The sequence below is a fragment of the Epithele typhae genome (assembly GCF_022376455.1).
Source record: "Epithele typhae strain CBS 203.58 chromosome Unknown BXZ73scaffold_16, whole genome shotgun sequence".
NCBI lineage: Eukaryota > Fungi > Basidiomycota > Agaricomycetes > Polyporales > Epitheliaceae > Epithele > Epithele typhae.
Genome location: NW_025954207.1, coordinates 20,190 through 32,288, shown reverse-complemented (window position 1 = coordinate 32,288; position 12,099 = coordinate 20,190). Strand labels below are relative to the sequence as shown.

Here is a 12,099-nt window from a genome sequence, read left to right as displayed (position 1 = left end):
GGGACCTCTGGTAGCGTGTCGGCCGGGATGCGGAGTGCCGTCGGAGGGGCAATTAGACTGCATGTTGAGGGTAAACAGTTGAGGTCTGATCCTCAGAAATCTGTTAGGACACACGTGGGCGTCGTGGAGAGATTGTGCGCACCGTTGTGATGCGAAAAATCCGCGTGGAGGTCGAGCCGGGAGAAAGCTCAACTAAGAAGGAATAGATGTGTAACCACCTAGGTTGAACCTGCGTGCGAAGTTGCAGGATAGGAGCTAGTGGTCCGTGACGGCAATAGTGGGGGGCTGGGGCTTCGTGGGGGAGATCTTGAGGGACGGAGATGATACGGAGGAGGGACTAGAGGCGTGAGGTGCGTGTGGAGTCAAAGCGGCTTGCCGCCCGAGAAGGTGCGCTCGGCTACAATACACGCCTTGGATGCTGACGCGCACCCTTCCCCGTACCCTCTGCCCTGCTCCTCCATCCCGCATCTCCGAACCTTGCCTGCCCAACATGTTTAAACCTGGTGAGTTCCGTCAGAATTCGGCTGTGTATCCTGCTCACCATATACAGGCTAGCAGTGCACGATGCGATGCGACACATCACCACGCGCACAGATCGTTATCTACCCAGCGCCTAGGTCCCCACCACCCATATTCGACCACAAACTCGCGACCTCAAGCAGTCTCCCGTGGCGCGACCAAAACGACCACCTGACAGGGGCGGAAGGGAATGGGAGATGTCGAATCTGAGTAAGCGCGCGAGTGCCTTGGACATTGGTTGCATTGGCATCAGGGTGCATCGCACGGGTACGAGAAGGTAAGTATCCCTTGCTCTCCTCTCTGCTCCCGACTCAACCGCCTTCCCGACGAACACCATGTCCATCATCGAAAGCACGAACCCCGCCATCTACATCTTCGCCGAGACGCGCCACGACCGCGGCCTCGGACCACCATCTACGCGCCCTTTGAGCCATGAATGGCTCACCATTCTGGTCAATGGTGTCACTGACACAGTGATTGTGAGTGAATGTTTTCAATTGCATGAGCTGCGCTAACCCACTGCCATCTAGCTCATGCTTCCGTACACTCAAGCCGCACTGAACACGGTTGACCACCCTCGCGCCGACGCGTGGCTCTCCATAGTACGCGGACCGAAGCTTCGTCAATGCAGCCTCCGCGACGACCAGAACGGGCTGCTCCTGCAGCTTGTTCTCGCATACAGCGCGTTTGTGAAGAACTCCCCAGCCGTTCAAAACGTCGACTTCCACCTGTTCGTCGACACCCTATCCCTCTTCATAGGAGAACTCGATGCCCACGACTCTGCGGACCCGCTCTTGTTCGCGATGAGCGTATTCATGCTCGATATCATCCCTGAGGTCCGATACTAGCCCTCTTAGTATGTATTGATCTGACTAGCAACAGGTCATATATCCGGACCAAGATTTACTGGCTTGTGCACGCGCTGCACTCGCGGCCTTGGAAGATGACGCCAACGTCTCACCCGTCCTCGCGTCTGAGCCCGTCCTCACGTTCGAGCCCACCCTCGCGTTCGAACCCGCCCTTGCGTCCATGCCCACCCTCGCATCTGCGCCCACGCCCGCATCTGCCCTCGTGTCCGCGCCCACACCTTCATCCTCATCCACATCCACCCTCACGCCCGCACCCGCCCTCACCCTCGGCTCTGCACTCACGCTCGCGCTCGCGCCCGCGTCTAATCTGGCGCCCACGCCCACCCTCACGTCTGCACCCACCCTCGCGACCGTCCTTGCGCCTGCCCTTGCGCTCACCGCAACTCTCACACCCACGCCCGCTGCAACCCTCACGCCTGGCGCACCTGCCACAAACCTCACGCCTGTGCCCACACGCGTCCTCGTGACAGTGTCCACCATCGCGCCTGCGCCTGCCATCGCGCCCAACAGCGAGCACTCAGGCGTGCCCGCTTTAACCACTGCAGTTCGCACGCGTTTCAACGACGCGATGGAAGCTGCGTACATGGGGAGCGAGTGGGTTGCAGTGGCGAGGGAGGATGCGGGTGAGGACTCTGACGGGTCTCTGCCACCACTGCGCACCCCGTCCGACTCAGACGACGAGTCTGACAAGTACGAAGATGATGGCTGGTGAGGAGTGGTTTCATGTCACGCTGAAGTCGTAGATATAATGTATTGGATGTGAAACAGTCAATGAATACGTGTTTAGGTGCTTAATATTGAGTGGCGGATCTGCGGGTTGAGCCGTGATCCGGCCGTTTTTGGTCCCCCTCTGATCCGGAGCCGCGTCGAGCCGGAGCCGGAGCAAGCCGGAGCCGCACGGATCACGATCCGTGGATCACGGCTCCGGATAATCGCGGCTCTACCCGCGAAGTGATCCGGAGCTGCAAACAGCCTTACGAAGGCGACACCGAGGGCGAAAGGGAACGCGCGGTGCGTCTAGACCGATGCGTCGCGTAGGGCTGCCGTATCGATCCTAGGTGAACGCGGGCGGATCGCGATGGGCGTGTGCGAGGCGGGACGGACAACGTGCGCGGAAAACGTGCGCGAGGACGACATGGACGGGAGCCAGGCGGAGGCGCGTAGCCACTAGCGTGGTCGGGTGGTCGAGGGACGACAAGTGGATGTGAGTCGTAGAGAATGGAGCAATGCGACGCTGTGAGGACGCAGGAGCTGAGAGAGAGCTCTGGCGTCGATTCCTGGTGTGCGCGTCGACCGGTCATGGGTGTGATCACGAGGCCGGACACGGTGAGTACGCACCTCACGCTCGCCGCGCAGGCCGGGACGGCCGAGTGAGGCAGAAGGGCGCGTGCCGGCCAGGGACCATGCGCGGAGGTGTTCCTCGAGCACAGCCACCCCCGCAGTGCCTGGATGACGTGCGGGTCGATCACATCCCGCTTTTCTCGGAGACGCGTCTCCCGGCCCGCCCGCGCGTACTTGCAAGAGCACGAATAGTATGAAGCATTCTACGAAACAAAACATTACTACGCCCTCTACGGCCCTCTACAAAGGGCGCACCCAGTTGCGAGCGCAGATTCGGTTCCACTTCTGGAGGTTGAACCCGCCTTGGACGTTGTCCAGGCCAAGCGCCTCGATGAGTTTGCGACCCAACCTATGGGGTACGGTAAGTAACAGGCGTGTAGATACAAGAGGAGAAGCACTCACGCGGCCACTACGTCCGATCGGAACTTCTTCCCATTACCCGGCTGTTTCTTGCCCGACTTTCCTTTCCCCCCCGCCACCCTGCCATGTTTCTGCAACGCTCCGTCAGCTTGCCCTCACGCGCGTAATAGAATGCGACTTACCGGGTGCCAGCCCCAACTCACGGTCGTCCGATGTAAGAACCTACAGCAGCCATGGGGGAACGTAAGGCTCCCGCCGTTGTTCTTCTTCACCTTGATGCGACCTCCAAGGCCGTTCTGGATGGCCTGAAGCGCACATGTTAGCGCATCGTCGTGGCAATGAAGCCGGAATACGTACCTCACATACTAGTGCGACCTCCATATACATGTACGGACCCCGCATAATCTGATGCAAGGTCTGCGTGCGATGGTCGGAATCGTCAGAAAACGTATGTAAGTGGAACGACAAGAACACTCACGTTGCGGTGCTCAATGCTCATAGGCGGCATAATGAGCGTGTCATCGAGAGAGAAGAACGAGTGAGCGGGGCTGGGAGAGTCGAGGTCGACGGTCCGGGGCGCGAGCGCGGGTGGAGGGTGACACGTGGGGTGAAGGCACCACGAGTGAGGGTGGTGCGGCGACGGTCGTGGTGGCGTGAGGAGCATGGACGGTCTTTTCAGGACCCAGCGCGAAGAAGAGTGACGAGCTACTCACTTTAGACTGCCACGCAGGTGAGGCGCGCGCGCGAGAGGTTGTCACCACCGGGGGTATGTTCGCGGAACAAGACGGAGAGTGAGATTTGTGGCGGGTCCGGCAGTCGCAAAGGGGGAGGGGGATGGTCTGTTGAGGACCCAACGCGAAGAGGAACGAGGAAAAGCTCACCTGGGCTATCGCAGGCGTCACACGTGCGCGTGTGGCAGAGCGTCGACACGCGTGGAGGACGGTAGGCGGTCGCGGCGGCGTGGAAGATGAAGGGCACGGGGGAAGGTCGGGGAGAAGATCCAGCGCGAAGACGAGTGACGACACTCACCTGGGCTAGCACGCGGGCGAGGCGAGCACGACAGTATGTCACGACCGGGGGAAGGTTCGCGGAACAAGACCGAGAGTGAGATTTGCGGCGGTTCCGGCGGTCGCAAATGGGGAGGGAGATGTTCAGTTGAGGACCCAACACGAAGAGTAACGAGGAAAAGCTCACCTGGGCTATCGCGGGAGTGACACGTGCGCGTGTGGCAGAGCGTCGACACGCGTGGACGACGGCAGGACGTGGGTGTTCGGCGGTCGCGGCGGTGTGGAGGATGAAGGGGACCGGGGAAGGTCGGGGAGATGATCCAGCGCGAAGACGAGTGACGACACTCACCTGGGCTAGCACGCGCGGGAGACGTGCGCGGGCGGCAGGGTGTCACCACCGGCGTCACCAACGCGGTAGTAATCTGGTTGTATAGAGGAGTGCTTTCGTTGGGGCAGAAAGAAGAGGTGAGAGAGGGAGCGGCGAGGAGAGGAGAGGAGGGCAGAGGAGAGGCGGCGAAGACAGACGAATGGTGAGACGCCCGTAGAGTGTCGCACGACGTAAGGCTGTTTGCAGCTCCGGCTCACTTCGCGGGTAAACCCGCAATGATCCGGAGCCGTGAGCCGGGGATCATGAGCCGAGCGGCTCCAGCTCTTTCCGGCTCCGGCTCCCGGCGGCTCCGGATCAAGGGGGCTGAAAATTGGCGGATCTGTGGCTCGATCCACGGATTATCCGCAGATTCTCAATACATATCCGTATTTATACTATGTAAAATGTGTCATTCGAATGCCATTAAAAGCAGCTTTCTAACGATATAATCTGTGTGTGATTTGGTGCAAAAGTGACTGAGATATCGATACAATACTATTTTCTTGCATTTCGAGAGGTTTTGACGCCTGCATCCGGCGTCTGCCCGCGGGAATCCGTCCCGATCGGGCAGTGTTTGGATTCAAACGTGCGTCTCACGCGTCACTTGCTCGCCGTCATCGATTCCTTCCTCTCTTCCTCCTCCCTAGTCTTTCCTCTTCCTCCGCTTGCCTTCCACCCTCCGTCCGCGCGGCTTCATCGCGTCAGCGTGCGCGGCCATCCTAAAGCCCCGGAGCTGTGCTATGGGGTCGCGGTGAGCTCCCGCGGCCCCGATCTCCTCTGGTGAGTTTTCCCGCGTCCTTGCCTGTTTCGCGCTCACCCTCTCGCCATCCCCCGGCTTGCCCTCCTCCTCGGCCTCCACCTCGTCCCGCGTTTCGCTCTCTACCTCGCGTCGTCCTCCGCCTCCCCTGCCCTCCGCCTCCTCCAGCGCGTCCCTGCCCTCCACCTCATCCCTCGGATGCGCCTCGCGTCGCCCACCACCACCTCCGCGTCGTCTTCAGCGCCACGCGTCTCGCGCATCTCCCGCCTCGCCCGCGTCACGCGTCTCGCCCGCGTCGCCCTCGCCCTCGCCCGCGTCGCCCTCGCCCTCGCCTGCGTCGCCCACGTCCCCCGCCTGCCCCGCGTCGCCGATCCTCCGCCCACACAGCGTCATCGCGCGCAGGCGCGCGGCGGGTCGCGGTGAGCTCCCGTGGTCCTCATCTCCCCTGGTGAGTCCTCCACTGTCCCACTGCTCCCCGCGTGGCCTCCCCCTCCCCCGCGCTGGCAACCCCTGCCGTCCCGCTCCCCGGACGATCTTCGCCCTCGCCCTCTCCGCCTCGCCTGCGCCCGCGTCGTCTGCACTGAGTCGCGCTCGCGCTCGCTGGTCCTGCCCTTGCCCACTTCGCCCACGTCGCCCACCTTCCCCCTCGTCGACCACGTCCCTCGCCCCACCTGTCTCGCCCGGGTTGCCCGTCTCACCACCACCCACCTCTCGCCCCCGCCCGTCCCGTCTCGCCCTCGCCCACAGCCCACGTCCAGCGTCGCCCAATTCGTCCACGCCCACCTCCGCGTCGCCCTCCGCCCGCATCACCCTCCTCCACCTCTGCCGCGTTCCTGCCCTCCGCGTCCCTCTCTCCGCGTTCCACCTTGCCCGTACCTGCAGCCATGTTCCCCACCTACGCGTCGCCCTCAGCGCCACGCGGCTCCCCCATCTCCCACCTCGACCTTGTCTCGCCTCTCACGCCCGCCCGTGTCACCCACTTCACCACCTCGCCCACATTTCCCGCGTCGTCCACCACGCCCTGGTCCGCGTCGCCCTGGTCCACATCGCCCGCCCCCACATCGTCACCCGCCTTGCGCCCTGGTCGCGCCCGAATCATCCGCCTTGCGCCCGCCTCGCGCCCATGTCATCCTCCACGCCTTCGTCTTGCGCTCACGTCGCTTGCCGCGCCCTCGTCCGTCGCGCCCGCGCCCGCCACCAAGCCCACGTCTCCCGCATCGCTCCGCGTCCCCCGCATCTCCCCCGCGTCTCCTGCGTCTTACCCACCTTGTCGCCTTCGTCCTCGTCTACGTCGCCCGCCCGTGCGTCACGCCCGCGTCTCCCGCCATGCCCTTGTCTTAGCCCCGTCTCGCCCACCGCGCCTGTGTCACCCCCTGCACCCTTGCCTTGCCCCCGCGTCTCCCCTGCGTCTCCCGCGTCTCCTTGCCGTCGCCCTCGTCCACGTCGTCCCCTCCCCCGCGTAGCCCTCATCCGGCGAACCCGTCCGCGCCACCTCCGCATCACCTGCGTCCCGTCCCCGCGTTGTCCTCGCCCTCGCGCCCACTTCACCCATCCCGCCTACCCTTCCCACATCGACAGTCGCCCCGCGGCATCTGCGTGTCCAGCGTTGCCCTCGTGTTCCTCGCATGTCCTGTGTCACTTTGTAGTATGTAGTGGTCCGTATCTTGTAGTATACAAATATAAATCTATGTGTACCACTTCTGCATGTACTAAGTTGAATGCACAATGAATATGAATGCATTCCTATGGCCTGAAAAGATGCAATTGAGTGAGAAGGATCCGCAAAAGCGGCTGAGCTGCACCGAGCCACAGAGCGCGGCTCATTTGGCGGCTCGATCCGCGGATTGCGGCTCCAGATCGCGCGGCTCCGGCTCTTCCAGCGGCTCTGATCCATGCGGATCTGGATCAAGCCCCCGGAAGTCACTTGATCCGTGGGTTCGGATCCGGATCATCCGTGGATCGATCCGCAAACAGCCTTAGCACGACGTAGCGAGACACTCACCGAGCACTCGGCAACGGACCACAATGTCGATCGTCGTGCTTTCTGGATGCGTTCGAGAGCGAGAGGCCGCCGACAGACGACAGTGGATGGAGGGCGAGGATGTGGCAAGCGCGGGAGCGTGGAGCGTGGAGCGGGGCGCTGAACTTTTGATTAGCTTCTCGTGTTTGTGATATCGCACGCGTGCTCACAAGGTGCGTTGCGTCTCGCGATGCGTAGCGTCTCTGGTCGTTCCTCACCTCGATCGCCTTTGGCCTCGTTCGCAAGGCCCGCTTGAGTGGTACTTCCTGGCGTTTTGGTTTTCCAAGCTCTTTAATTTCTGAGCATCCCCCTTCCTCACATGGGTCGACGACATCTAGCACGGACGACACTACTATGGCTAGACGACATCTCGCCAGGACGACGCTGCTCACTATTTGGACGGGCCTCGGTGTCTTCGGCAATGTCCGCAGGGCACCGCTTGACTCCTGGTCCGTGATCCGTCGCGGCGTTCAGTTACGGCCCGAGGGTTCGGCGTTTATTCCGGCAACTTACCGGTGTCTTGCTCCAGCGTTGACCCGGCCCGGGGTCCTATTCCCATAGTGTAGTCGGGCGGGAAGCGTAGATAGGCATCGGAGGAGAGGGGCGATAGCACAGTGCTCTAATTTGAAATGTGTCAGTAGAACTGGGGTATCCAGTGGAACACATACAAGTTTGCATACTCGCGAGACGCTTCACAGCTTCGTCCGTCGCAGTCTCTTGAACCAGCGGCCGAAGTTCTGATGATACTGTCACAGACTCAGTATGCACGCAAGATGTTGTAGGCCCCCTCTCTTCGGCAATGGTCAGATCTCTTACTCCATACGCATCCATCTGGACTTCAGGATTGACAGGGCACTAGCGCGATGTATCATACGCATAGTTGTGGGGCGCTCTAACAGCGATTTGTGCACAACCTGTACTGAGGCGGCTCCACCCTCCCTACTCGACATACTGCGCTTTATCCTCCACCCGCGCCGCAACACGCTCATCGCGTACAGGACTCACCCCGCCATGTCGTTCCAGTTCGCATACAGGGCACTCTTGGACGTTGTTCAAGTTCGATCCCTCCTGCACGGCAGGCGGATCTGCTGGCCCATCGTCGCCCCCTTGAACAGCGACGCAGTCTTGATCGCCCCCACGGTCTTCCGCGGCGAGGCCTACGTGCACGGGATCTCATATCAGTCACGGACGGGGCGGTGGATGCGTGAACCGCACCTTCATTCTCGATCCCAAAGAAACCCCAGCGCCCATACAGGGCGTCCCTCCCCCTTCCCCGGCCAGGGCGCACTTGAAAGTTCCCGTCGGTTGCTGCCGTCTCTGGTCACTTGTCTTTATGAACCCAATCGTAGACAAGCTCACTGAAGTATACTTCTTTCCACCAGCTTGTATCGATAGTCCTCTTCACCTGACGTCCAGAGTGATGTTCAGATACGCGCACGACGTGTTACGGGCCCGCGCCCTGGAAAGTGGGTACTTACATCCGACGCGACGCCTTCCGTGTTCATATCGATAGGCTACCGTTGGTTGCCGCTGCCGGTGAAGTGGGAGAAGGGAGGTGTTAGACAGAGCCATGCTTGCCCGTCGAGCCCCGAGTAACAGGCGCCCGCCCGAAAATTTTACCACTTTTTTACGCCCCTTCTCGTTTGCGCGGACTCCGACAAATGCATTGTTGAGGGACAGAGGGGAACCACGGTGCTCATGGAGGCCCAATGATATCCGATTGTCTAATACCGAACGCGTGCCCATCCCGGGTCGGGCGCCCGCTGTGGCAGACTTACGCTGAGCCTCGGTGGTGGCTCTTGATTACTCGATACCGACGTCAATTCACTAGTTGGACGCGCTCATGACGTCTTCTCACATGTGTGACATGGCAATTCGTGCTACCTCCCTCCGAGCTGGCCCTATCATCGGTTCGTACTTCCTTCCCTCCTTGTCGCACCCTTTTGAAACCCTGAGCCGGGTGATCGAACGCGCATATACACAGTCAGACGCGTAAGCGACCCCCGACTAGCTATCAGACATAACTCACCTGTGGCATTTGAGACTATCCACCGTCCCAACCGCCCTCTCCTAGTCATCGTACTCCATCTTGTCCTCTCCGTCCGTCTCGACGTGGGATTCCGAGCCGCCTTGACTGCGCTCGTGATATTCGCGGCGTCGTTTGATCGCTCGCGCTTCCACGTCGGCCCCGTATTTGACATCGCCGTCGTCGTCGTCGCGGCGCCGTTTCGAAAACGGAGTTCCGTCCTCAACCCAATTTGGCAGTCGCTTCTGAGCTTGATGGAGGGCAGCTTCATTTGGCTCTGCGACGTGGTAGGAACAGGGTATGTCAGTCGGCTGTACCATGGAGCATTGATTCATACTCACTTTGACCCTTCCTCTGAACGTCCAGTGCATAGCTTGTTGTAAAGCTCGCCCAGAATTCTTCGCTCGCTTCGCCGTTTGTTCGCCCTTTCCCGACACAGAGACCCCTGGTGCCCTTGGGACATGCGTCTGCGTTCACTCTGCCATTCAGTGATAAGTCACCTGGTCCCTCGAGAAAAGCTTACCTGACGTCCAGTCAGATGTCACATGGACGTCTCCGTAAACCATCTCGTTCCCATAAGCTTCAAGCATCTCGCGAATGTTGCTCCGGTCGTTGTTACGAGGCGAAATGAGGACCAGTCCACGTGTCGCGTCGCGTTCTAGCGGCCCATTGGTGCTCTCTCCATCCTATGCCATCAATTTTCGCGCAGAGGTCGCACCTCGTGAGCTTTTGTCGGGAGCGGTTCAGGGTGGATACGTACCTTAGGTTGTTCAATTTGGAAGGTCATTCTTTTGGCCACGTCCTGGAAGTGCGGATGGAAGATGGCGGAGTAGGTGAGGACACCGCGTCGGCCTTCGGGTAGAGCGAAAGCACGGGCGTTTACCTCTGCACGCAGACGCTCTGAGCCCGCAGGTCTCGTCTCACGGCGCGATTCCGGCGGTTTCGAGGCACTGATGGTTGAGCTGATGGTACCGACCTCCTCCTCCTCCTCGAAAGGAAGGCCCTGAGGTCACTATTTCGTAGGGCCTCTCTATATGGTCCCGTGTCGTCCCATCCTGAGATCTACCCATAACATTCCGCGATGTATAATCTAGCCATACACCCCCCGCCCGCCATTCCCTCATCCTTCCCTTCAGAATTCTCACGTGGCCATTGCGGCTCTCCTTGGTGTTTTCAAGTGCCCTACTGCGCAGATATGTCAAGGACGTCATCAAGGGAGCGCTTTGTGTCACTTACTTTGCACCCTTGCTTGCCCTTCCCGCCCTTCTTACCCTTCTGTCGGCGTGAGGTCAGAGAAGATACGCCGGCGAACAGTGCTCCCCTACCAAGGGTTTGGTAACAGGCGCAGGATGCTTCGCTTCTGCGCCCAAGCCCATCGTCTGTGCCCCCAGTCAACACCGGCGTATGACGAGGCATCATACTTCACTCACCTGCATGAAGGGGATGCCTTCAAACGTCTTCTTCGTGCGGTCTAAGCAGGCGCTTGCAATCATATTTGCACCTGTCGTCCTGAGATGAGCTGTGACGTCATAACTTCAAAGATAACTCACCGGTTGTAGAACACCGCACCCCCGTTCCTCCCCTCCTCCTTCTCGCGCTCGGAGATAAGTTCATACTTGCCGATCTCGTATTCTAACATCGTCACCATCCGGAACATCTCCTCGGGGCGCAAAAACATCTCCTCTTTGGTAGGGGTCGTACTCGCGCCCGCTCCTTGTGCGCGCGCATTCCTGTGCGGGTTGCGTCAGCCTGGGATTCCCTCACTGGGGGCGAAGGCGCCGGCGCCGGTTTCGGTGAAATGTTGCGCGCCGTGCCGCCATGGAGGCCCCGAAGGGAGCGCACCAGCAAAGCCCACGGCGCGCGCAGGGTTATCGAGGCCGGGGGGTCCCCGGAGGGGGCGCGCCTCCCTGTCTCCACATATGGTGACCGCGACGCGACGCGCACGAGGCCTCAGCAAGGGCCTCTGAGGGGGCGCGCAGGCGAGGTCTCAGTATTCGAAACGCGAAACGGGAAACGGCGAGCAGGGCTGAGCGCGGCGCGCGATGCTCACCTCAGTTACAGTCGCGTGCGTCCCCGCGGCCGCGCGCGGTTGCCCTGGCCCGGATGCGCCGTTCGTGCAAGACCCCGTCGGGTCGGTTGGCCTCTTCTACAGGGATATCAGCGAGTCAACACAGGACGTGGCGATATCAGTCTCACCAGCGCTGTGGCCTGTAGCCGTCGGTCCTAAGGAATGTAAGTTGTGTGCGTTGAGTCATACGGCCGGGCAGCGCGTGGTGGGTAGACTTACCTTCGAGGCCTGCCCGGATTTGTTTTGGGGCAGAAATGGAAGAATATACATGTCTCAAGGCCGGGCCGTGCGGTTGGAAAGGACGCAGGGGCGCACCAGATGGCGGAATGTTATATGAGGGAGACGAAGGGGCTGTTGGGCGGGTCTGTCAGCGCATAAGTGGGGTGGGAGCGTCATGTCTTGCTCACCGTATACCGTTGCCTCTCCTAGTATGGGGCGAGAAGCCCACGCTATGAGCGTCCGTTCTCAGTTCAGCCCTGATGACTCCCCTTGTATGCGGTGAGAAGGCCGAGCTATCAGCGTCCGCCTGTCCGTTCGGCCCTCGTAGAATGCTGCCGGGGCCGCCTGACACTGGAGGAGGAGCAGGCGGCGGTGGGCAGATCGCGTGAAAGGTCAGTATCGATCCGCGCGCGGTCTTGAGATGGTGAGCCCCTTGGCTGGCGCCGCCCTGCCTGGTACTCAAGGCGTGCCAATGAGTAGTTCTGTGCAGTGATCGCTCCTACGTCTGGAAACGAACGCAGGAAGGCCAGGAGCAGGAGAGAGAGT

General features: G+C 60.8%; 3 protein-coding genes across 3 annotated transcripts; 1 reads left to right on the top strand and 2 right to left on the bottom strand.

Moving 5' to 3' along the window:
- Positions 1–854: 854 nt before the first annotated feature.
- Positions 855–2,100, top strand: BXZ73DRAFT_100148 (uncharacterized protein; the record flags this gene model as incomplete). The annotated part of the gene is made up of 3 exons (XM_048014482.1): positions 855–998; positions 1,050–1,355; positions 1,402–2,100. The coding sequence occupies 3 exons, from the start codon at positions 855–857 to the stop codon at positions 2,098–2,100; spliced, it is 1,149 nt and encodes a 382-aa protein (XP_047879021.1).
- Positions 2,101–2,362: 262 nt separating this feature from the next.
- On the bottom strand, positions 2,363–3,753 carry BXZ73DRAFT_76554 (uncharacterized protein; the record flags this gene model as incomplete). Its single annotated transcript, XM_048022464.1, has 7 exons — positions 2,363–2,405; positions 2,727–2,932; positions 2,985–3,078; positions 3,132–3,220; positions 3,293–3,394; positions 3,447–3,506; positions 3,568–3,753. The coding sequence occupies 7 exons, from the start codon at positions 3,751–3,753 to the stop codon at positions 2,363–2,365; spliced, it is 780 nt and encodes a 259-aa protein (XP_047879020.1).
- Positions 3,754–9,310: 5,557 nt separating this feature from the next.
- BXZ73DRAFT_76553 (uncharacterized protein) lies at positions 9,311–11,086 on the bottom strand (the record flags this gene model as incomplete). Its single annotated transcript, XM_048022463.1, has 8 exons — positions 9,311–9,543; positions 9,608–9,733; positions 9,790–9,952; positions 10,027–10,269; positions 10,503–10,541; positions 10,697–10,775; positions 10,817–10,996; positions 11,031–11,086. The coding sequence occupies 8 exons, from the start codon at positions 11,084–11,086 to the stop codon at positions 9,311–9,313; spliced, it is 1,119 nt and encodes a 372-aa protein (XP_047879019.1).
- Positions 11,087–12,099: the final 1,013 nt, after the last annotated feature.